This window comes from Oryctolagus cuniculus, chromosome 15 (genome assembly GCF_051225735.1).
Source record: "Oryctolagus cuniculus isolate XC-2025 breed Fujian yellow rabbit chromosome 15, ASM5122573v1, whole genome shotgun sequence".
NCBI lineage: Eukaryota > Metazoa > Chordata > Mammalia > Lagomorpha > Leporidae > Oryctolagus > Oryctolagus cuniculus.
Genome location: NC_142881.1, coordinates 81,327,380 through 81,352,088, shown reverse-complemented (window position 1 = coordinate 81,352,088; position 24,709 = coordinate 81,327,380). Strand labels below are relative to the sequence as shown.

Genomic DNA, 24,709 nt, shown 5'->3' with positions numbered 1-24,709 from the left:
GTGGTATGCAGCTGTGGGTAGGGGCAGGGTGGGGATAGCAAAGGTGCACCTGCTCTGTGTATGGGGGTCACGGTGACGGTGACTGTGCTGGCTGTTCTGCAAACAATTGACAGCAAGAGGTTTTGAAGTGGGCGTGAAAAGGCCACCACCAGGTTCCCCCTACACACACACACACACACATACAAACACAAAGAGGCTTCAACAAACACTAGCCTAGCTTCTCACAGCTCATGGCCGTGAACTCAGGATGATGAGCTGTATGCTGACCTCAGCCCCGTAAAGGCCCTGCCCACGAGAGCTCAATGTCATGGAGCATGGGCCCCGAACCTCCCTTCGGTTCTTAGAAAACTCGTCCTTGGGGCTCCTTTCTTTGTCTCTCTGAAATGTGTCCGTGCCAGTACAGAGCTGGATACATCCCTTTGAAAAGCAATCATCCCTCAGTCTTCCAGCCCTTGATAGGAGGGTAGGCCCCCACCTGGTTAGCAAACCCGGATACCAAGATCACCTTTACCCAGCCTCCCCCTAGAGAGTGTCCTCAAACACGCTTCCCTTGGCATGGCTCGGCATTTAAAACGTCTCCTGCCTTCGGGTGGAGTAGAGCCCAGTTCAGACCACAGGGTCCCTCTCCAACCACCGGTAGTCTGAATACAATCTGTCTTTGAAAATTTTTTTAAAGAATTTTTTTGAAAGAGTTACACAGAGAAGAGAGGCAGAGAGAGAGAGAGAGAGGTCTTCCGTCCGATGGTTCACTCCCCAGTTGGCCGCAATGGCCGGAGCTGCATTGATCCAAAGCCAGGATCCAGGAGCTTCTTCCAGGTCTCCCATGCGGGTGCAGGGGCCCAAGGACTTGGGCCATCTTTTGCTGCTTTCTCAGGCCATTACAGAGAGCTGGATTGGAAGAGGAGCAGCTGGGACTAGAATGGGCACCCATATCAGATACCAGCGCTTCAGGCTACGGCGTTAACCCACTGAGCCACAGCGCCGGGCCCTGTCTTTGACATTTTTTAACAAGTGCCTGGGACAAAATTTAACTTTTTTTTCCAAAATTTATTTATTTGAAAGAGTTGCACAAAGAGAGAAGGAAAGGCAGAGAGACAGAGAGAGACAGAGACAGAGAGAGAGAGAGAGAGAGAGATCTTCCATTTGCTGGTTCACTCCTCAATTGGCTGCAATGGCTGGTGCTGTGCTGGTCCAAAGCCAGGAGCCAGGAGCTTTTTCTGGGTCTCTCATTCAGGTGCAGGGGCCCAAACACTTGGGCCATCTTCTACTGTTTTCCCAGGCCATAGCAGAGAGCTGGATTGGAAGTGGAGCAGCCGGGACTTGAACCGGTGCCCATATGGGATGCCAGCACTGCAGGCGGCAGCTTTACCGGCTAAGCCAGAGTGCCAGCCCCAGAATTTAACTTTTGAAATTGGCTGGTGTAACCTCTTTCATCTTGTCCTGTTTAGAAAGTATTTTGGCTATTCTAAATTACTTGTATTTCTATATAAATGCTAGCCGAAGTTTGCCAATTTCTCTAGGAAGTCTGATGCACTCTTTCTTTACAAATGACTTTTCTTTAGGAATGGCATTGGATTTGTAGCTAAATTTGAGAAGAACTGTCATGTTAGCACTATAAAGTGAACGTGGGTGTATTTAGATTAAGGGTTGGCAAAGTTTCTATAAAGGGCCAGAGGATAAATATTTTTGGCTTCCTGAACCATTCATGTCTACCATTGTAAGTAATATGCCAATAAGTGAGTATAGCTGTGTTCCAATAAAACTTTATTTACCAAGCATGCAGGGGGCCAGATTAGTCCGAGAGTCTGTAGTTTGTTGTCCTGATTTAGGTCTTCTTTAATCTCCCTCAGCAAAATTTTGTAGTTTTCAGAGTAAAATCCTGCCCTTATTTTGCTAAAGTCATCCCTAAATGAATATAATTGTTTCCTGGATTATATTTTCAGATTGTTCATTGATTTTATTTATTGGTTTTGTATCCTGAACCTTGCTCAGCTCTCTTACTAATACCAGTGAGAATGGTTGGCAGATCCCCTGTGATTTTCTGCATGCGGTCAGGCACTCTGCAGGGCCAGTTTTTCTTCCTCCTCTTCATTCTTGATGCTCCAATGTGAGCCCTTGGATACCACACAGCTCTCTTGTGTCTTGTTTGTATACAGGAAAAGGTGTATCTGAAGGATCCTGGGGTAACACAATGAACAGATGGCGAGGAAGAGGAAAATGGCCTTTTTTTAAGAGCAGAGTTGTAATTTTGATGCTGAGGAGTGATCAGTCTCATGCTGAATTGTTTGATAGCTGAAGTGGACATCATGTTCGCATGGGCCCTGACCTGCTTTCCCACCAGCCCCCAGGAGTTGCCTGTTACCCTCTACCAGGAGAGAGCCAGGCCCTCTCAGTATCTCCATAGAGACCTGGGCTTCCTCAGATGCTACCTAGGCAGGATGAATGATGCAGCCCAGGGGTTGACTGTGGTATGGGGTAGATCAGAACCAGTAGGATAGAAGAGATGGGAAGAAACTGGCATTATTCCTATTACTCTCCCTTCCCCCATGCCTTCCTTCTCAACACTGCACAGGACTGTTTCCTAAACCCTCCATGAAGACATCCCATGGGAGTACACCCTCACTGCCTGCAGGGCAGCAGCCAGCTCACAACACACTCCTGTGCCCTGCACGCCTCTTCCCAGCCTGCCTCACTTTCAGTACCCCCTACTCTTTTATTTCCCTGGGATTGCACCCCCAAGAAAATGTGAACATGACAGCCTTTTTTTTCTTTGATTTCTAAAGAACCAGGCAGACAGGGCCTTAGAGATTATCTAAGAGCAAGATCACAAAGTCACCACCTCCCAAGCAGGATTTAGCCTACAGACATATCTGATTTAATTCAAGAGAGATGGGGCTGACCTTGTGGTGCAGTGGGTTAAGCCACAGCCTGCGATGCTGGCACTCCATACGAGCACCAGTTCAAGTCCAGGCTGCTCCACTTCTGATCTAGCTCCCTGCTAATGCACCTGGGAAGGCAGCAGGAGATGTGCTTGGGCCCCTGCACCCGTGTGAGAGATCCAGAAGAAGCTCCTGGCTCCAGATTGGCGCAGCTCTGGTTGTTGCGGCCAATTGGGGAATGAACCATAGGACGGAAGACCTTTCTCTCTCTCTCTGCCTCTCCTCTCTCTGTGTAACTCTGACTTTCAAAAAAAAAAAAATCTCAAAAGAGATTTTTTAAACAGCTATTATCTTTTAGTGGGAAGACTTCCAAAGCATCTGCATTTCCTGCTTGTCAGGGACAGAGGCCTTGAAACAATTGGCTGCTGAGGGGCTGCCTACCGGGCCTCTTGTCTTCCCCAGCTGGGCCCAGCATTCAGCAGGCATTTGCCTCCACACTCAACCAACTACCTACCTAAGGGTTCTCGGACATACATCTCCGTCCAAATCAGGATGAAGCAAAACAGGCTGGGAATAACGTGTGTCAAGGTCACATTCTCCAGAGCCCCTTTGCCAGCAACAGGGTCTGTATCAAGTCATCCGTGGGTTAACTGAGGGTCTACTTGTAAAGTTCATGGCTGAATTTCCCCAAGCTGGGGCACAGCTTGTGAGTTTGTGGCCCAGCCTATCAGGGAATATAAAATGCATGTTTTTGCTTGGACCTGAAATGAGAATTGCACCATGCTGAGCTGGGTCACCTTGACATTCAGCACGAGGGCCAGGCTGGTCTCTGCTGGCTTCCTGGGACACTGGACTCTCTGGGGGCTCTGAGGAGGCAGACTCTTCACCTCTTCATTGCCAGGCTTGTGTAATCTGCGCCATCTACATCAGTGGGATGCTTGGATGACTGAGAGTGACATCTGCTTCCCCTAGGGAACTCTGGGGGAGTTGGCCAGATCTTCTGCATCTCCCTTGCAGATGTGGTCCAGGAAACACTGCAGGAAAACCCCCACAGCCCAGAGCTGAAGCGCATTGGCTGTGGCAGCCCCCAGGGTCTCTCAGCACTCAGGGTAAACTGACCGCAGGCCAAGCCTGCACCGCCATAGGCCTGTTGTTGACTAGGGTGGAGATGGCCATCATATCCTCTGTCTGAGGCTGCAGACACAGTCCACTCTCGGGCCATATTTCTTTCTTTGAAAAATGTTATTCATTTAAGAGGTAGAACAAGAAGGAGAGAGAGAGAGAAAGAGAGAGAGAACCAGCATGGAAATCTGCAGGTACCCCAAATGCCCAGGAGTATGGGGAAGGGCCTGGGCCAGGCTGAAGTCCAGAGCTGGGAACACAACCAGGCCTCTCACGTGGGTGGCAGGAGCCCAGTGACGAGCTGTCACTGCTGAAAATGCATCAGCAGGAAGCTGGAGTCAGGAGCCAGAGCCAGGTACCAAACCCAGGCGCTGTGATGTGGGACCCAGCATCTGAACTGGCATCTTAACCAGCAGGTCAAGGACCCACCGTCTGCTGGAGCTCCCTCGTGACAGTGGTCATGAGGGAATGTTCCCAGTGCGTTGTCGAGGTTAGGAAGGAGGGCTAGGAAGAGGGTGGGCAGGCACGTCCCCTGCTCCGAAGGCCCCGCCGGGGTGGCGGCTGCCCTCCTGCTGCTGTTCTCCGTGCTTGGGTCCCTTCTCTTGAATTCAGATGCAGGGGCAGGTGTGTGAGGGAGGAAGCATCTGCCCTAAGAGAAGCACAGGCCTGGGTACAAATCCTGCCTTTGTCTCACTGCCTGGAAACCCTGAATAGATTCCTCCCTCCTCAGCTACCCCATGCCTGCCGTGGTCCCCCTTCCCATTGCTGCACCTAGGTGACATGGATCCGGCATGGATGGTGTGGCTCAGTCACTGATGTGATCCTTTGAGGGGACCAGGAGATGCAGCAGACACTGGATGGGTGAGGTTTGCTGCCAGCGTTACACACAAAACACTGGTTTATGGTGAACTTTTACATAAGGAGGAGTACACTGTAAAAGAAGGCTGACGTGTCAGTATGGTAAACACTAAACCAGGAACATAGGTGTTGATTTTATTATCAAGTATTATGTACTGTGCATAATTGTATGCAGTTTAGTTTTTTTTTTATTTTAAAGATTTTATTTATTCACTTGAGAGGCAGAGTTACAGACTCTTCCATCCGCTGGATCACTCTAAATGGCTGGAGTGGCTGGAGCTGGGCCAATACAAAGCCAGGAGCCAGGAGCCTCCTCCAGGTCTCCCACGTGGGTGCAGGGGCCCAACACTCGGGCCATCTTCTACTGCTTTCCCAGGCCACAGCAGAGAGCCAGATTGGAAGAAGAGCAGCCGGGACTTGAACCAGTGCCCATGTGAGACGCCGGCAGTACTCCATTATAGCCTTGTGGGACTGCTGTCTTTGTGTGGTCCATCGCTGCCTGGGACATTGTGGTAACTGTATATGTCGCGATTCATCCATGGGTCCAGAGCTTTCTGGAATAAAGTCCAGAAGAAAACAGACAGGTTCTTGTCCTAAAAGAGCTGATATTGTAGTCAAGGGAAGGCAGACAATGAACGGGGAGCTGTGCCTCCAGTGAGTCCAGGATTAGTGTCGAGAGAGAGAGAGAGAGAGAAAGAGAGAGAGAGAGAAAAGCAAAGAGGACAGGAAGCAAGGACTGTGAGAGCAGGTGCATGGTGAGAGGTTGTTCAGGTCGTTCAAGGCAGGATGTATTGAGAAGATGGCATTGCAGTAGCAGCTTGGGGGAGCATGGGAGTGATGCCGGCCGAGGCTTGGGGAAAGGTCTGTTCACACAGAGGAAATGACTCCGGGGCAACTCGGCTCTCTGGGGACAGCAAAATGGCCTAGAGCAGCTAGGATGGAGCACAGTGGAGAGAGCAAGTGCAGAACCGTGGGCATTGTGCTAGGGGCTGTCTTGCAAAGAGCACAGGCATGTAAAAGAGGGTACATCCAGGATCTGGTGGAAGAGCAGGCCTGTCTGAGTATCCGGCCACTCCAACTCCTGACTCCAGCTTCCTCCTAACAGAAGAATGGGTAATGAATACCAACAAACAGGCAACTTGCGAAAGTTGGTTAATAAGTGCTCAAAACTGTCTGAACCTTGCCAACCACCAAAGAAAAGTTACTAGAACAAAATAGTGTCCACCTATCAGAATGACAGGTGATGGGCTGGTCGAGGGCAGATGTCAGGAGCCAGGAACTCAATCCAGATCTCCCCCGTAGGTGGCAGGAACCCAGTGACTTGAGCCATCCCTGCTGCCTCCCAGGGTTGCTGCCGGCAGGAGGCTGGAATCAGGAACTGGAGCTGGGAATCGGACCCAGGCACTCCAACGTGGGATGTGGGCTTCTTAACCTGCATCTTAACTATGAAGCCAAATGCCCACCCCCAGGAGCTTTTCTGAATGGGAAGAGCAGACTGTACAACAGTGCATGTGAGACCCCGCGTTTGGAGAGACAGCTCTCGACTTCCACTTCTCCTGAATGCAAACACACCCAGAACACTCTCGAGGGAAATTCTCCACAATGCTAACAGTAGCTCTCTTGGAACAGTCCGACCATGATATTTTTTCTTTGCCTCTTTGCATGTTCCTTTTTTTTTCTACAATGAAGGTGGATTGGTTGGGGTGGGTGCTAAGTTTCTTAAACATCAGCCAATACATGCAAACATGTATGATACATGAATATACTCATGGGAAAAAATAAGGCCTGGTCTATTTGTAAAGATGACAGTGGAGATGGGATAAAAGCTGCACATCAGTCAGGCAGAGCTAGCCGCCATACACTGGGCGGTGGCCCTCATTCCATCTTCCTGCCCCCCACCCTGCATGGGCACCTGCACACCCCTGCTCCAACATCCGTCTCCCCTCACAAGTGCCTGCCTGGGCTGCTCTGGGGCAGCTGGCCACTGCCTTCCTGCTAGTGCCTGCTGAGAGGCAGATGGGCTCCTTGTAGCAAGGCTATGGGGCCTTGGAGACCTCTCTCCTGCTTGAGAACCTCTGCACTAACCCAGAAGGCGGCCTATCCCACACAGCTGTGCTTCACTGGGCAAGGTGCCAATTACCGGAGGGACACCAGCAGGGAGAACTTGATGGTCACAGGGTTGCACACAACAGAACCTGCTGGAATTTTATTAAAGAATGCCAGGGAGCTCACAGGCTCTGAGAAAGGCCGGAGATCCTGGTTTGGTTGCCAGAAGGCCGGGTAGATCACTGAAACCCCACTGCCACATGGCTCTGGCAGTACAACCCTGCTACCATGTCCGTCATTGGACTCCCACAAACGAACTGAGTGCCAGAAACCCCCTGTTTGAGGAGCCAGTGCTCCACTCACATTTAGCTTTGATCCTATCTCAACTTCCATCTTTACAGAGGCAACCAGCTCCCCTCCCCTTTCCTCCCCTCCCCACCTCTCCCTTCTCTCTCTCTCTCTCTCTCTCTCTTTCTCAGAGGCAGCCAACTCTGCAGCTCTGCATGAGAGCAGGAAGTGAACCTACCCTGCATTGGGTGCTGAGCCTGGATTTGGGGGGAGTTGAGGCTGGCACTGGGGCAGATCGCCTGGCCAGCTCTACAGACCTCTGTGGAGCCACTGGCTGAGTCTGAGCTCTCATCTGTGGACAGAGGGGAACCAGTGATTGGATCTCAGACACTAGGGAGCTCCAGGGGTGGGGGTGGGGGATCACATGGTATCATGGCCTCCACTGTGTCCACCCAAAATCCATGGATTGAAAAGTAGCCCTCAGGACCTCAGAATATGATTGCATTGGACATATGGCTGCCTCTAAGCAGGTGATTAAGGAGCGATGAGATAGTCAGGGTGGGCCCTAATTGGATAGGACCAGGGTTGCTATAGGAAGAGGGAATGGGTACCATGGGAAGAGACAGCAAGAGGGCGAGCCTCTGCAGACCAAGAACAGACCCGCATCTGCCTCACTGCCTGACTCTGGATTGATTCCCAGTCCCCAAAACCATGAGCAAATAAATGACTGTGGTGCAAGCCGCCTAGTCCATTCTATTCTGTCCCGGCAGCCTGAGCAATACATAGCTAATACACCAGGTGGTTCTGCCCGTCGCCACTCCTGAAAGGCCATCGTGAGGGTGAGCAGGGATTCTTCAAAGGAGATCATTCTTGAGCAGCGCGAAAGAAGGCTGGGATGACACAGCAGGGAGCCAAGACTGAAGACTCTGGGCCAGCATTGTGGCTCAGCATCAAAGCTGCTGCCTGTGATGCCAGCATCACATAGGGGCACTGGTTCAAATCCCAGCTTCTCCACTCCTGATCCAGCTCCCTGCTAATGCACCTGGAAAGGGCTGGGCCCCTTCCACCCACATGGGAGGGACAGATGGAGTTCTAGGCCCCTGGCTTTGACCTGGCTCAGTCCTGATTGTGTGGTCATTTAGGGGAGTGAACCAGCACATGGAAAATCTCTTTCTCCTCTCTGTAACTCTGCTTTTAAAATAAATTAAAAATAATAATTTTTTTTAAAAGAAGACTCAGCAAGAGCTTTAGAAAGTTCAAATGGACTAGGCTGGTGCCACGGCTCAATAGGCTAATCCTCCACCTGTGGCACCAGCACCTCGGGTTCTAGTCCCGGTCGGGGCGCCAGAATCTGTCCCGGTTGCTCCTCTTTCAGTCAAGCTCTCTGCTGTGGCCAGGGAGTGCAGTGGAGGATGGCCCAAGTGCTTGGGCCGTGCACCCGCATGGAGACCAGGAGAAGCACCTGACTCCTGGCTCCGGATCAGCATGGTGCGCTGGCCGCAGCACACCGGCTGCAGGGGCCATTGAGGGGTGAACCAACAGAAAAGGAAGACCTTTGTCTCTCTCTCTTACTGTCCACTCTGCCTGTACAAAAATTAAAAAAAAAAAACTTTAGAAACTTGAACTTTAGAAAGGTCAAGGCCAAGTGGACAGAGCCACATGGCTTGTCAAGGGGAAGCTGTGCTCCCGGCCCTGGAACACTGCTGCTCTCTCCTGCCACACTCTAAAGGCAGTGCCAACTGGACCATAGCTGCAGGCCTGGTGGGCCAGGGTGGGGGACGGCGTTGATTCCTTGGGCTGTTCTTACTCCTTCACAAAACCCAGCTTCATGACCTGGCTCTCGGGGCTGGCATTTCTGGACTTCCATTTCTTTGTTCATAAAATCAAGTAAGAAGGTGTCACATGCCCAGCTCAGAGTGACGGCTCTGTGAAGGGCAGTGCTCTCCTCCCCCACCCTTTCAGGTCAAGGGGAAATGCAGTTGGGGTGGGGACAAAGGTAAACACTTATTTGGGGTGGAGGCTTGCTTTATGAATCATCGTAACTCAGCTGATCGCAGCCCTCTGCAAACACTTGAGGTGTTCTTGGCGTGTTACTTTCTTGAATGATGTTGCGTGGTGCTGGTGGCGGGGTGGCGGGTGTGTGTGTGTGTGTGTGTGTGTGTGTAATTGTCCCTTCCTATATAAAAGTGTGGCCTGACTTGTCCTGGATGCACCTGTCTGTAAGGAACCCTGCTCACCACAATGGTAGGTAACTGAGTGGGTACATAGAGACCAGAAAGGAGGGGGGAAGTGTCTTCCTTATTTCACTTCTACTTGTACTGGAGCTCACGGGGTGCATTTAATGGTGAGTGGACCTAGTTAGGAATCTATTGCCATGTGACTTGGCAATTCAACGTGTAGAGTAGAAAAAGGGTGTGGGGACTCTGGGAAATCCTAACGAGTTCCCTAAGATCTGAGTTGCTCTAGAAACTCTGGGGTTCAGTGAGGTCTCTGGTGTCTCTGATTCTTGGGGCCTATTTGAGTGGCTGGTGAGATGGAATGCAATGCCGGACCAATCATTGCACCATTTTATAGATAAACTGAGCCTGGGGACTGGAAGAGACTACAAGCCTATAGGGGAGCTGAGTGCAAAGCCAGGGGTTGCTCTCTGCAGCAGGATCGCCTGGGAAACCTTGAAAAATACTGACAGGAGCTCCCAGACACTCGGATGTAATTGGTCTGCAGTGAGAACAGGGTTTTTGTTTTTTAACATTTATTTACTTATTTTAAAGGTCAAGGTCTACAGAGAGAGGGAGAAGAAGAGAGAGAGAGAATCTTTCATCTGCTGTTTCACTCCCCAAAGGGACTGGGCCAGGCTGAAGCCAGAAGTCTGGAACTTCATCCGGCTCTCCCATTGAGTGGCAGGTGCCCAACTACTTGAAGGGCCACCCTCTGCTGCTTTCCCAAGCACATTAGCAGGGAGATGGATTGGAAGTGGAGCAGCCAGGACTCAAACCATGACCCTATGTGATGCCAATATTGCAGGTGGAGGCTTAACCCCCTGCCCCACAACACCAGCTCCTATCTTATTAATTTGAAAGGCAGAGTGACAGAGAGAAGTGGAGAGACAGAAAGAGCTCTTCCATCCATTGGCTCACTCTCCAAATATCTGCAGCAGGCAAGGCTGGGCCAGGCAAAGCCAGGAGCCTGGAGCTTCATCTAGGTCTACCTATGTGGGTGGCAGGAACCCAGGCACATTAGCAGGGAGGTGGATCAAAAGTGGAGCAGCTGGGATTCGAACCAGCACTCTGATAGAGGATGTCCCAAATAACACCTTAACTTACTGCACCACAGTGCCAGCCCCCAGATCCCTTAGTCCGTGAACTCATGAATGCTCCGCCCACATGACCTAATCACCTCGGGGGGGGGTCCTACCTGTTAGTGCCTTCCCATCTGGGTTGAATTGTTACAGGAGTTTGGGTGACGGCATTCAAAGCATAGCATGCACGCAAGACAAACTAACTTTTGGGTGGGGCCGGGGAGCGGGCTGTTTCTGAGACACTGTCACCTGGGTAATGCACCCTCTTAGTAAGGTGATCTCGCGTGGGTCACTGTCATTCAGTCTCGTGCATCTCCAGCACCCCCAGGAGTCACATCCTGCAAAGTCTTCATCTCCCTGAGTGCCCCAGGTCCTGCCACCACCAGCCCCGCCCACTTGCCAGGTGCTTTTCTGAATCATCCCTGGTTCTGAACCAGCTCTGTTCTTGGGCGAGTGGTGTTTTTCCATTTCCCACTGCTATGGGGAGGAGTCTTTTCTGAAGATCAAGTCTGGGAAGTGAAGAAGTGAAGATTGGCATTGTAAACCGTGTTAAGGAGTTTGATGCACGCTCTCAAATTGCGTGCCCTAACCACTGTTCCAGCCGACTGGCCCTTGTGCCTCTCACATCTCACCCATGCGTCTGTTTCCCTCCGGGTGTTATAAATTAAATGGTTATTCTCGCCATACCATTATGGTTCTATTTTATACACATTTTACATTTGTTTTGTTTTCAGTAAGTTGAACTTTTTCTCGTGCTTGCTCATCATGTTTCATTGTGTCTATGCATGGGTGTGAAACGCCTTTTTTAAAAAAAAAAAAAAGATGTATGTATTTATTTGAGATGTGGAGTTACAGTGAGAGAGAGAGACAGAGAGAGAGGTATTCCATCCAGTGAGAGAGAGAGACAGAGAGAGAGGTATTCCATCCACCGGTTCACCCCACAAATGGCTGCAACTGCTGGAACTGGGCAGATCTGAAGCCAGGAGCCAGGAACTTCTTCCAGGTCTCTCACGTGGGTGCAGGGGCCCAAAGATTTGGGCCATCCTCCACTCTTTCCCAGGCCACAGCAGAGAGCTGGATCATAAGAGGAGCAGCTGGGACTCAGACTGGTGCCCATATGCGATGCTGGCACTGCAGGCGGAGCTTAGCCCACTACGCCACAGCGCTGGCCCCAAAATGCCATTTTTATACTAAAATGTTTTTCTTTTTCTATGAGATGACAGTCTTCCTGTAATGATACTATTTTCCAAATCTGATATCTTTTTAATTTTATTTATATTTTTGCAATTTTTTACATACTCAAATCTATTTTTTTCATACTGCATATGATAAATATTTGCCAATATTTTCTGTGGTTATTTTATTATCTTGTAAACATTTGAGCCTTGAATCCTTTTCAAGCTTCTTACATTGTGGCAACTAAAGTAAGAAACTTGTTTCTTCCCCACACAGTGCCTCACTTGTTCTAAAACCACTTAATGAATCATTACTCTCCTCAAAGACCATGCTTATTTTATAACAAACTTTCATACAGATTTATGAGTACTTTCTGAGTTCTCTATTTGGTTATGTATATTTGCACTTCTATTCTTTTTAATTTATTTTATTTTTTATTTTTATTATTTTTTAAGATTTATTTATTTATTTGAAAGGCAGAGTTACAGAGAGGCAGATGGGGAGAGAGAGAGAGAGAGAGAGAGAGAGAGAGAGGTCTTCCATCTGCTTGTTCACTTCCCAGATGGCTGCAACAGCTGGAGCTAGGCCAATCTGAAGCCAGGAGCTTCTTCCAGGTCTCCCACGTGGGTGCAGGGGCCCAAGTTGGGCTCAAGGACTTGGGCCATCTTCTACTGCTTTCTCAGGCCGTAGCAGAGAGCTGGATTGGAAGTGGGGCAGCTGGCACTCAAATTGGCCCCCATATGGGATGCCAGCACTGCAGGCGGTGGCTTTACCTGCTATGCCACAGAGCCAGCCACAGGCTAACAACTTTTAAGTGTCACAGGTTTTAAGGATTCTGCAGAAACAACAACAACAAAAAAAAAAAAAAAAAAAAAGAAGAAGAAGAAAAAACCCTGTAGTTTAGAACACACAGAAGTTTGTGCATTTTAGTTAATGTACTTTGTAACCTAAGTTATTGCAGGATAATTCTGTCATGTATCCTGTTTGTATTTGTTGGTGTAGTTCTCATGACAGACTACACACATTTTTGTCAATCTGTACTTTTTTCAAATATTGAAAACCTTATTTTTTAATTCTTTGCATTTTTCAATTACAGAAAAGCACTTCAAGTTTTTTATTTGTGAACATTACATATAAAGCCTTTAAAACACATAACTTCAGTGCAAAAAGAGAAAGTACAAGGTGGGAGTTGTGGCACAAGAGGATTCAACTGTGGATTACCAGGCCAGTGTCCCGTGTCCAGTGCTGGCTCGGGTCCAGGCTGCTCTGCTTCTGACCCAGCTTCCTGCTAACGCTCCTGGGAAGGCAGTGGAAGGTGTCTCAGGTACTTGGGCTCCTGCCACCTATATGGGAGACCCAGGTGGAGTTCCTGGCTCCTGGCTTCAGCCTGGCCCAGCCCCTGCTGTTGGGGCCGTGTGAGGAGTGAACCAGCAGATGGAAGGTCTCTCCCTCTCTCTCTCTCTCTCTCTGTCACTCTGCCTTTCAAATAAATATTCTTAAGTACTCTCACCCCATCTTTGTTTTTAGAAGATTCCTGGGGATTATCATTTTAAAGTTAGTTTGTGCAGTTTATCTAGGAAAGATGACAAGCGTAACCTGATCCTTCTCCTTGTCCTTGATTTCAGCCTAGATCGGTTGGTCTGTTCATATGGTCGGCAGCGATGCCTTTGTCATCTAGAAAATGAAAAAAATCATCTGATCCTCATGCTCACAGCTTTGCTTGCACCTGTCTTTCCTCTGGGACCCCCAGCTGACCCAGCTAGCCCCAGAAAGCCCCAGCCAGAGTCTCTTCCCCTTTATCTCTTCCTGAAACTCTTCCACCCCTTCTCTCTTGCAGATTCTTGCTAAAAACGACCCTACCCAGAAAGGCTTCCCCGACCGCTCTGTGATAAGTAGCACATGGGCATCATAGCTCCAGGACCTTGAACTCACAACTCAGTCTTTCTTTGGCTCATGCTCTGCACTTGCACAGGTCTTGCTCCATGAGGGTGGCAGCTCCATCTTTGCACACCTGCCAGGACCCAACCCTCTGGGTTCATTCATGCTCCGTCTTCACTCCTCTTCATGTTACAGAACACTCTGCTGGGCAGCCTTGTGGTCTTTGCCAGCCTCTTGGTGTTGTGCAACACGCAGTGCTATGTCGAACTCTACGACAAGAACCCGGAGGATCCCCCTGATGGTGAGTCCCCATTCTCCAGCGTTGATTATGTCACTGCAGCCTGGGAGATGTGACCTGTGCACTGGTGCTGAACACCTTTGAATCTGCATAAGAAAGAAGGTCAGGGCAAATATAGAGATGGTGTCAAAAGGATTCCAACTTAACCCTAGCTAGGTGAGAGTTGACTTTTTTCTTCTTTTGAAACTTACCAGCACTCAAGTCCCATCCAATCTAAAACCAGGTAGGCAAATGAGAATCACTGGGGTGTGAGCTGCACATTAAAAGCTCCTTGATGGGGTGAGCATTTGGCTTAATAGTTACACTGTGGCTTGGGACCCTGTATCCCATACTAAAGTGCCTGGGTTCAAGTCCCAGCTCTGCTACCAATTCTAGCTTCCTGCTGTTGTGCGTCCTGGGAGGCAGCAGATGACGGCTCAATTCATTGGGTCCTTGCAGCTCATGTGGGAGACCTGGATGGAGTTCTGGGCTCCCAGCTTTGGCCCTGGGCCACACCAAGGTTGCTGTGGGCATTTAGGGAGTGAATCAGCAGATGGGAGCACCATATGTTGCTCAAAAATAAAATAGAATAAAAGCTCCTTATTTGACTATGAAGTGGGGCACAACCCTGGGTCAGTGGCTCTGCAGGCAGATGTGGGAGTCTGCATGTCTCATGCCACCCCAGGTGATGTTGCAACTGGTCCTTCCAGGACACTGGGACCACATGGATGCAAAGCAGAGGATTGTACACTTGGTTAAACATTTGAATTCTTGGGGAGTTTGGTTTTTTTTTTAAGATTTATTTATTTTATTTGAAAGAGTTACACAGAGAGGAAAGGCAGAGAGAGAGAGAGAGAGAGAGAGAGAGAGAGAGAGAGAGAATCTTCCATCTGCTGGTTCACTTCCCCAATGGCTAAACTGGCTGGAGTTGGGCTGATCCAAAGTCAGGAGCCAGGAGCTTCTTCCAGGTCTCCCACGTGGGTGCAGGGGCCCAGGGACTTGGGTCATCTTCCACTGCTTTCCCTGGCCACAGCAGAGAGCTGGATTGGAAGGGGAGCAGCTGGGACTCAGACTGTGCCCATATGGGATACCGGCGCTTCAGGCCAGGGCATTAACCCGCTGCACCACAGCGCCAGCCCCGGGGAGTTTCTTAAACATGTGGTGGCCTGGGCTTCACACCCAGAGACTCTGATTTCCTTGCTCTGGGGTGGGTCCCAGATGTAAATTTTTTTATTTCAAATTTTCCATTATCTATTTTGTTTATTTGATAGGAAATGGAACAGGGAGAGAAAGAGACGGAGACAATGAGCTTCCAAACCCTGACTGGTCCACTCCTGAGATAGCCCAAATGCCCACCTACAAGTGTTCAATTTTAAAAAAATTATCTTATGTATTTTAAAGGCAGAGTTACAGAAAGAGAGGAAGGGACAGAGAGAAAGTATGAGAGTGGGGAGAGAGAGATGTTCCACCCACTGCTTTACTTCTCTGAGTTTCCCCATGTTGAGTGCCAGGGGCCCAACTAACTGAGCCATCTTCCACTGCTTCCCCAAGCACATTAGGAGGGCACTGGGTAGGAAGTAGAGCAGCTGGGACTCAAAGTGGCACCCATGTGGGATGCCGGCTTCTCACAGGTCCCTGTAGGTGGCTTTGAAGTGCCCAGTATGTGTCACATGTTCACCCAGGGTTAGGGACCGCCGATGCAAAACATAGGGAGGTGCTGTGCTGAGGTATTTCTGCAGAGAGAAGCCAGCAGGAGAGAACTTGGTCCCACAGAGCCCCATGCTTGTCCTAGCTGTCTGATTAAAGAGGAGGGCTTTATATCTCCAAATGTCTGTCCGGAAATAAAACCTGCAGGGATTCAAGCTTTGTGACAAAACGTCACCAACGGCAGGTTCTGCATGGCAGCACCTTTCCCGGACACCATGGTCACACGGCAGGGGGCTGGCCTTCCTGTCCTCATGTGCCCTGCTCCCGCCAATGCTCCTGATGACGTCGCTTGTGTTGTCTTAGAATGCAGGGACCTTGATGGAGTCACACACAAGCTGAACGTGGAGTGGAAGACTGAGAACTGTTACACATGTAGTTGTGATGAGACTGGAATTCATTGCTGCAACACGTGAGTCACGCGGGTAGTGACGGAGAGAGGAACAGCACTGCTCCTTCTTTGAAAACCGTGTTATTTTGGGGCATCCTTGTTTGTTTTAAATAGGCTTTTTTATAGGCATTTTTAAAGAGCCTCTTAGATTCCCAGCAAAATTGAGCAGAGCTAGAGCGATTTCTCATACACCTCTGCCCCCATACATGCACTGTCTCCCTGTTAGCAGTGTCTTCCACCAGCGGTGCATTGGTTACTGACTGACCTCACATGGACTCATCCTTGTCACCCAGTGGCCACAGTTCACATTCACTCTTGATGTGGTGGTGGGGGTTGAGGGATGGAAGTCATTTTCAGTCCTATTTCTTTTATTCTTTATGTAATTACACACACACACACACACACACACAGAGAGAGAGAGAAACAGAGAGAGAGAGACAGAGAGAGAGATCTCCCATGTGTCAGTTCACTCCCTAAATGCCTTCCTGCCAAGACTGGGTCAGGGAGCCAGGAACTGAATCCAGGTCTGCCAGACTCCCATGTGGGTGGCGGGGACCCAAGGACTTGAGCTCTCACTTGCTGTTTCCCGGAGTGTGTATTAGCAAGAAGCTGAAATCTTGAACTGGGACCCCAACCCAGGGACTCCAACATGGAATGCAGGCAATCCCAGGGGTATCTTAACCACTAGGCTGAATGCCCACTCCTCTCTTCCTTCTTTGGCTTGTGGTGGAATACGTAGCACATTAAACGTACCGTTTCAGCCATTTGTAAGTATACACTTCAGTGGCGTTAAATAAATTCATTGTGGCTGCCACCCCCCCACCATGCCCTTCATCCTGAAGAACTGGGATTCTGCACCCAGTCAACACTGCCCTCGCAGGGGCTGGTGCTGTGCTGCAGCGGGTTAACACCCTGACCTGAAGCGCTGGCATCCCATATAGGCGCAAGTTCTAGTTCGGGCTGCTCCTCTTGCAATCCAGCTCTCTGCTATGGCCTGGGAGAGCAGTAGAAGATGGCCCAAGTCCTAGGGGCCCTGCACCCGTGTGGGAGACCTGGAGGAGGATCCTGGCTCCTGGCTTCAGATTGGCGCAACTCCGGTGGTTGTGGCCGGCCATCTGGGGAGTGAACCAGTGGATGGAAGATCTTTCTCTCTCTCTCTACCTCTCTGTAACTCTGTCTTTCAAATAAATAAAATAAATCTTAAATTTAAAAAAAAACACTGCCCTTGGGGCTTGGCAAACACCATCTGTCTCTATGAATTTGACTGTTCCAGGCTCCACATGTAAGTGGAATCATGCATGTGTTTGTCCTCTTGAGACTGGCTTCTTCACAGAGTGTGGTGTCCTCCGAATTCACCCATGTTGTGGCCGGTATCAGAATTTCCTTCCTATTTGAAGGTGGACTAACACTTCATTCTGCACATTTTGCTTAGCCATTCGTCTGCTGGTGTACACTTGGCTGCTTCAGTTTTATTTCCTTTATGTTGCTTTTGGAACTTGGTCAACGCCTTCTCTTTAAAAAGTATCTGTTTTATTTATTTGAGAGACAGGTAGAGCGAGCTGCCGCCTGCTGGCTCACTTCCCAGATGTCTGCTACGTCTGGGATTAGGCCAACAGATGCTGGGAGTGGGAACCAATCCTTGTTGGTGGCAAGGCTCAGCCACTTGAGCCACCGCTGCTGTCTCCCAGGGTGTCCATTCTCGGGAAGCTGGAATTGAGAGCAGAGCTGCCTTCAACCCACTACTCAAATGTGCGATGCGGCCACTCAGCCAGCAGCTTAGCCTCTAAGCCCCCAAATGCCCACCCCAGTTTCCTTATTCTTTGTTTAAAAGATTTATTTATTGGGGCTGACCCTGTGGTGTAGGAGGTTAAGTCTCCACCTGCCATGCTGGCATTCCATATGAGCGCCAGTTCAAGTCCCAGCTATTACACTTCTGTTCCAGCTTCCTGCTAATGGCCAGGGAAAGTAGTGGAGGATGACCCACGTGCTTGGACCCCTGCACGCACATGAGAGACCTGAATGAAGCTCCTGGTTCCTAGCTTTGGATTGGCCCAGCTCCAGCCCTTGCGGCCATTTGGGGAGTGAACCAATGGATGGAAGATCTCTCTGTCTCTCCCTGTAACTCTGCCTCTCAAATAAATAAATATTTTTAAAAATATTTATTAAAATATAAAATACATAATACATAATTTATATTATCATATTTATTTATTTGAGAGGCAGAGTTACAGAAAGGAGGGAAGAGAGAGAGAAAGAGAGAGAATCATCCCTTGGTTCACTCCCCAAATGATTACAATATCAAGGGCTGGGCCAGGCCAAAACCAGGTGTCTGGAACTTCATCTGGGTCTCCCAAGCACTCAGGTCATCTTCTGCTGCTTTCCTAGGCCATTAGCAGAGAGCTGGATGGGAAGAGGAACAGCCGGAACTTGAACCAGATGCCCATATGCAGGTGTCACTTCTCCCTGCTGCAGCACAGCGCTGGCCACAGTATCATTAGCCTTAAATCTCTGTATCCAGAGGGGTTCTTGGAGACAGGAAAGCCTATGCAGTGGTCGATGTTATTGGAGAAGCTGGCCCAGCCATCGGTGCAGCCTTGGCCTTGGCCACTAGGAGGAGCAGGCGGTGCTGGATGTGAGGTGTAAGGAATGAGGGCGCAGTGTGTGTACCTTGTGCTGTCAACCCTATGTTGTGCTGCTGGGAGTTCTACCCACGTCAGCTCAAAGGTCATGCAAATGTGTTCTGCTGGGGTGCTGTGGACACCAAAGTCTAGATTGGGGAGGAGACAACACAAAATACCCACAGGTCTGTCCACACCAGCCACCCTACTCCTAGCCCCCTGCCCTAATCCATCTGCCATCCACATCAGCTCTGGCCTATGGTGTTTCACAAGCACGTAAGTGGCCTTGACGGGAGCACGTGTGTAAAGCAGCTTTCCCACGCTTGCTGGTCACAGAGTCCTCTGGGAGGCCAGGTGAAATGCAGATTCCTGGGCCCTACCCCAGAGCCATGGAACCTGAATTTTCTAAAAAATATTTTTATTTATTTATTTGAGAGGTGGAGTTACAGACAGAGAGAAGGAGAGACAGAATGAAAGGTTTTCCATCCGCTGGTTCACTCCCCAGATGGCCACAATGGCCAGGATTGGGCAGATCTGAAACCAGGAGCCAGGAGCTTCTTCCAGGTCTCCCACATGGGTGCAGGGGTCCAAGTGCCACCTTCTTTTGCTTTCCCAGGCATATTAGCAGGGAGCTGGATCAGAAGTGGAGCAGCAGGGACTTGAACTGACGTCCATATGGGATGCTGGCGCCACAGGCAGAGGTTTAGGCTACTATGCTGCAGCACCAGCCCAGGAACCTGCATTTTAACCAGGGCTTCCAAGAATCTGATGACAACTCCAGGGAGTAGGGGAGTGATCTTCTGACCCAAACCAGAACACTTGAATCTCATTGAAGTTCGCGTGGCTGGCAAGTGCCACTCACATTTGTGAAGCAGGTGCCAATGCTAAGTACGTACTGGAACAAAAGGCATATGGAACCGGGCCTCCAGCTGGCTGCCCGCCCAGAGCAGGCTCCCAGGCATCTACTGGCTGGGGCACTGTGTGTTCCATTTGAATCTTGATGTTGTGGCCCAGAACCTTGAATTCGCCCTTGTGTCGAGGGTCAGCAGGACCCTGGTGTGCCTGGCTGGGTTAAGGGCTGGTGAACTGTGCCTTACTCCCACCGAGGGCACCTCTGTGGTGGCATCCCCATCCCATCAGTGCTGTATCATCACGTCCCATCCATGGGACCCTCTTCTAAGGTTCCCATGGACCCCAAGTAGAAAGCAACCAGGGCTGCCCCAGGCAGTGAGGTGGGAGGAGCCTCGATGCAGGAGTCTCAGTGAGCTTACTCAGCTCTGGCTTGTTGCATGCATTTGGGAAGTGAACCAGCAGGTGGAATCGCTCCCTTCCCCCATATCTCTGCCTCTCAAAAGATAAAAATCCATTTGCTCAGCAAACACGTCAGGCCTTCTCTGTGTCAGTTCTGAGCGCCCTGAGCCTGGAATGGCAACTAGCACGTGGTTGGGGTGAGGGTACCCTCTCCCTCTCTGCTGCTATGTTGCCTGTCCACAGGAAGTATGCTCACTTCTCTCTGCTGCTCAGAATCAACCCCTTCCCTGGAATTGCTCCATTGCTTACCAAGTTCGTTTTTCTCATGAACTCCTCTCTCTCCCTCTCCTGACCAGAGCAAAATACAGATTTTGATTAAACTTTCTTTGGGAGAATTTCCTGGATCCTTGCACCTTACTTGAGACACAGGTAGATTTCCAAGTGGCAGTAGCAGTGGAGCCTGGGGCTGGAGGCCCAGGCAGAGGCTGCCCCCATCAGGGGGTGGGAGATCTCCTGGCCTCCCCACCTCCCAGCCCCTGCTCTCTGACCGCAGTGAAGGAGTGAGCTGTGGAGGCAAAGGCCCAAGGTCATCCAGCCCCCAGCGCTGAGACACCCCTAATGTTCCAGTTTTCCCTTCTCATTCTCTCTTTAGCTGTTTCAGCTACAGAATTGGGTCAGATTTAAATGAAAATATGCATCCAGTAATATGCCCTTTGCCCTGCAACTTGTACCTGCACACAGACAACAGAATTACACAATTTAATTTCTACTAAAAACTTGTAAAAAAAAAATCTCACCTAGGGGCCAGCATTGAGATGCAGCAGGTTAAACTGCTACTTGGGACACCCACATTTCATACTGGAGTGTTGTTTCCAGTCCTGGCTGCTCTAGTTCCAGTACACTTGGGAGAGAGCAGATAACAGAGCAAGTGCTTGGGGTCCTGACTCCCATGTGAGAGACCCAAATGGAGTTCCAGGCCCCTGGCTTTGGCCTGGCCCAGATCTGGCTGTGGGGGCATCTGGGGCAGTGAATCAGCAGATGGAACCTCTCTCTCTGTGTTGCTCTGCCTTTCAAGTAGATGAAAACCAACAGACTTTTAAAAAAATAAGAATATCTCTTGAACAACAACCACTTTCCTTTTTAATGTTTTGTATTGTGGTAAAAATCTATATGACCAAACATTTACCAGTTTCACTGCTTCAAAGTGTACAATTCAGGGCGGTGAAGTTCATGCACAGCCAGAGGCACCCATCACCGCCATTTCTAGAACTTTCCAGGGACTCCAAACCTAAACTCCCCATGTATGGAGTCCTACCTCCCCCTCCTCCTCCCCCAGTCCCTGAGAACAACTAATCTACTGTCTCTGTGGATGTGCCTAGTGTAGATCTTTCTTGGAAATGGAATTTCACAACGTTTATCTTTGTGCACTCTGTGTATTTCACTCAGCAGCACGTTTGCAGAGTTCATCCGTGTTGCAGCCTCTTTCAGTAATCCCTTCCTTTTGGAGCCTGAAAAATATTTTGTGTTATAGGAATAACCTATTTTACTTCTGTTTCTGTGCTGACGGACCTGTGGGTTATCTGCACCTCTTGGCTATAGTGTGTGCTACTCTACAGTATGGTTGAGTCCCTGCTGTCAGTTCTTTGGGGGCATATACCTGGGGTGGAGTGGCTGGGTCTCATAGTGTGTATTTTCTTTTTAACTCTTTGAGAAACTGCCCATCTGTTTTCCACAGTGGTCACGACATTCACATTCCATCCTGTAAGCAACCATATTTTTTAACTTAAAATATTGTTGGATTCAATTTTATCAGTAAGCATTCTTTTAAAAAAGTTATTTATGTATTTGAAAGGCAGTTACAGAGAGAAAGGGAGAGAGAGAGCAAGAGAGATCTTCCATCCAGTGGTTCACTCCCCAAATGGCCACAGCAGCCAGGCTGGGCCAGACCAAAGCCAGGAGCCAGGAGCTTCTTTCAGCTCTCGGGCCATCTTCCACTGCTTTCCCAAGTGCATTAGAAGGAAGCTGGATTGGAAGTGGAGCAGCCAGGACTTTGAACTGGTGCCCACATGGGATACTGGCATCACAGGTAGTGGTTTAACCCTCTACACCACAACACTGGTGCCCAAACAACCATTTTTAACATTAAAAGTTTCAGTAATAATTTCCCAAGTTTTCAGTATAAAACATAGTAATTACAGCACTATTGGAAAGTATAGGAATAAAATATATTTATAATCACACACAACAATTAGTATCTTATCCTGATTTCCTTCTAACTCCTTTTTTTGTTTTGTTTTAAATATTTATTTATCTGAAAGGCAGAGTTATAGAGATGGAGAGAGAGGAGGGAGAGGAGAAAGAGAGAGAGAGAGAGGCCAACCATCCACTGGTTCACTCCCCAGATGTCCACAACAGCCAGAGCTGTGCTGATCCGGAGCCAGGAGCTTCCTCCAGGTCTCTCACGTGGGTGCAGGGGCCCAAGGACTTGGCATCTTCTACTACTTTCCAAGGCCACAGCAGAGAGCTGGATCAGAAGCAAGCATCGAGGCCGCCTGGCTTCAGATCAGCATGGTGCGCCAGCCACAGCGCACCGGCCGCAGTGGCATTGCAGGGTGAACCAACAGAAAAGGAAGACCTTTCTGTCTCTCTCTCTCACTGTCCACTCTGCCTGTCAAGAAAAAAAAAAAAAAGAAGAAGAAGAAGAAGAAGTAGAGCATCCAGGACTCAAACCGGCACCCATATGGGATGCCGGCCCTGCAGGTGGTGGCTTTACCTGCTATGTCACAGCGCCAGCCCCCCAACTCCTTTCTACACTTTTTGTTTTTTACATGACAGATACCAAACTCTAGGTTGCAATTGTGTAGTCTGGGTTTTCCACTCAATAGTCTAGCATTAACACTCACGCACCTCATCAAAACTCTTGCAAACATTCAAGCTAGTCATTCGTTAGTCTTCAAACAGATTCAGTGCTGAACCCCAGCGCTGAAGTCAAGTCTCGAGCATTTGCTTCCACTCGCGTGCAGCATGAGCCAGCAGGAGATTGGTGTGCGAGTGCCCTGACACCACTGGCCCAGAGGGAGCGCCATCCTCAGGTGTCTTGGGAGGAGTCAGGCAGTTGAGATAGAAGAAAGACCCTGGCTTTGTTGGTGGCCAGTTGAAAGGAAAGTGAGGGTCATCTTTTGTCACAGAGGGTGGTGGGGAGCGGCTGTGTGTATGCACCTTTTGGGCAGAGACAGTTTAAATTTAGGGTTTACGCATGAGCTTCAAGGGACCAATGGGCCCCCAAATTATTTGCCCCACTGAATGTGGGGGTGAATATTCTGAGGGAGATGGTCCCCAGTCTTCAACTCCTTCCTGGGCCCCATGACCCCAGCCTGGAGTGGCTCTCTTTGCTCCTGTGGGTTGAGATGGCTCCTCTTCTAACTTCCTTCCTGCCAAGCTTGGGACAACCTGACCACTTCCTGAACAGGAACACCAGGGACAGCCAGGCTGGAGCCACCTGCCTGGCCCCAGAGCAGCCCAGGCCTGCCTCTGGGGCTATCAGAACTCCTGGCCATGCTGGGCAGGCCAGACGGACTGTGCGATGGATGGCAGGGATGGTTTGTATGACTGCAGAATGGGCAGGTGCAGGTGCCCCGGGGGCCACGCTGTGGGGCTGACAGCAAAGGGTGCCATCCCATTGATGATGGCGGTTGCAAGGTGGGAGGAGAGGATCCACTGCAGTGTGGCCCTGGCTGGGCTGGGGTGGGGGTAGCATGGGGGAGTCTTTTCCTGTCTAACAGGGCTTGGTTTTTCTCGATGACAGTGCTGCCATCCCCGGAGGTTTTGATACCACAAAGTGCAAGACGATCTTCCACAAGGACACTTGCAGCTACTCCGTGGTGGAGCTGGAGAACCCGGACAAGGAATGTCCAGTCAGCTCGTGGATCCTGTGAAGAGCTAGTGGGCCCAGGTCCTCCCGCGGGCCCGGACAGCCCGATGTACAGCCCTGCTTATCAGTAAAGCATGTGTGGAGCAATCACTCGGCTGTGTATGCATTGATTGCGCATTTTAAAGCATGTGAACTGAAGAGAAGAAAAGTGGAATAAAGGTTATGCCCATGTGCCCGCACGCAGCGTCCCCTGTCCCAGCGCCGGGGCACCCCTGTGGTTTCTGCCTGCAGCCTGCTCTCTGCTGGGCAATGAACACAGTCTATCCATCTTTGTGATGAGATGGATCCTTTCCCTGTTTGGGGGTGTTTGTGTTTTTCCTCCCTTCCCCTTCATGGGTGAGGGGCCTCTCTCTCTGCTGTGGCTCCCCACAGGCTGCAGTGGTTGCCTGAGGATAGAACAGGTCAGAGCAAGGCAGCCGGGAGAAGTGTCCAAGACCTGGTGCAGCACAGGGTTGAAGAGGCCAAGGCTGAGAGGGCGTGGCCTGAGGGAGCCAGGGCTGATGGGTTGTGGCCTGGGGGAGCCTGGGCTGAGGACCTGGCCTGGGGCAGCCAGGGCTGAAGGGGTGTGGCCTAGGAGCAGCTGGGGCTGAGGGGCACAGCCTGGGGAGTGAGGGCTGAAGGGCGTGGCCTGGGGCAGCCAGCTCCCCTCGCAGACCACTGAAAACAGTGACTTAACAACGCACTGTCAACTTCTGTTCAGCTGGGCCAGGCGGTGAAGGGGCACTGGCTGGGTGTACGTGACAGGTCATCAACAAGCCACTGGCCATCGGCCTCACAGCGTGTGGGCAGCTGATAAAGAACATTCTCTCCCCTCTGGCCCGGCCCCATCTGTGCAAACAGGCCGCGTGGACGTGCTGAGCAGTGCAGCCGGGCCCCTCGGCGTCTTTGTCCACTCTAGATAGTGACTTCGGTTATGTCCAAGCCTCCCTACAACTCCGCGCCTGCATCACGGGCACAGCCGTGGGCCTCTGGAACATTCCCCTACTGAGCCC

General features: G+C 50.2%; 1 protein-coding gene across 2 annotated transcripts in view; it reads left to right on the top strand.

Moving 5' to 3' along the window:
* Positions 1-23,807, top strand: part of LOC100350807 (beta-microseminoprotein) — a 50,455-nt gene extending 26,648 nt beyond the window's left edge. The window contains exons 1-4 of one of the 2 annotated variants that reach the window (XM_089313674.1): positions 9,310-9,437; positions 13,741-13,846; positions 15,833-15,938; positions 23,592-23,807. In XM_089313674.1, coding sequence (XP_089169800.1) covers positions 9,435-9,437; positions 13,741-13,846; positions 15,833-15,938; positions 23,592-23,721 — 345 coding nt within the window. In that variant the 5' untranslated portion in view covers positions 9,310-9,434 and the 3' untranslated portion in view covers positions 23,722-23,807. Of the gene's footprint in view, positions 1-9,309; positions 9,438-13,740; positions 13,847-15,832; positions 15,939-23,591 lie in introns of those variants that run through there. The other variant, XM_089313673.1, reaches the window with a different exon arrangement.
* The last annotated feature ends 902 nt before the right edge of the window (positions 23,808-24,709 follow it).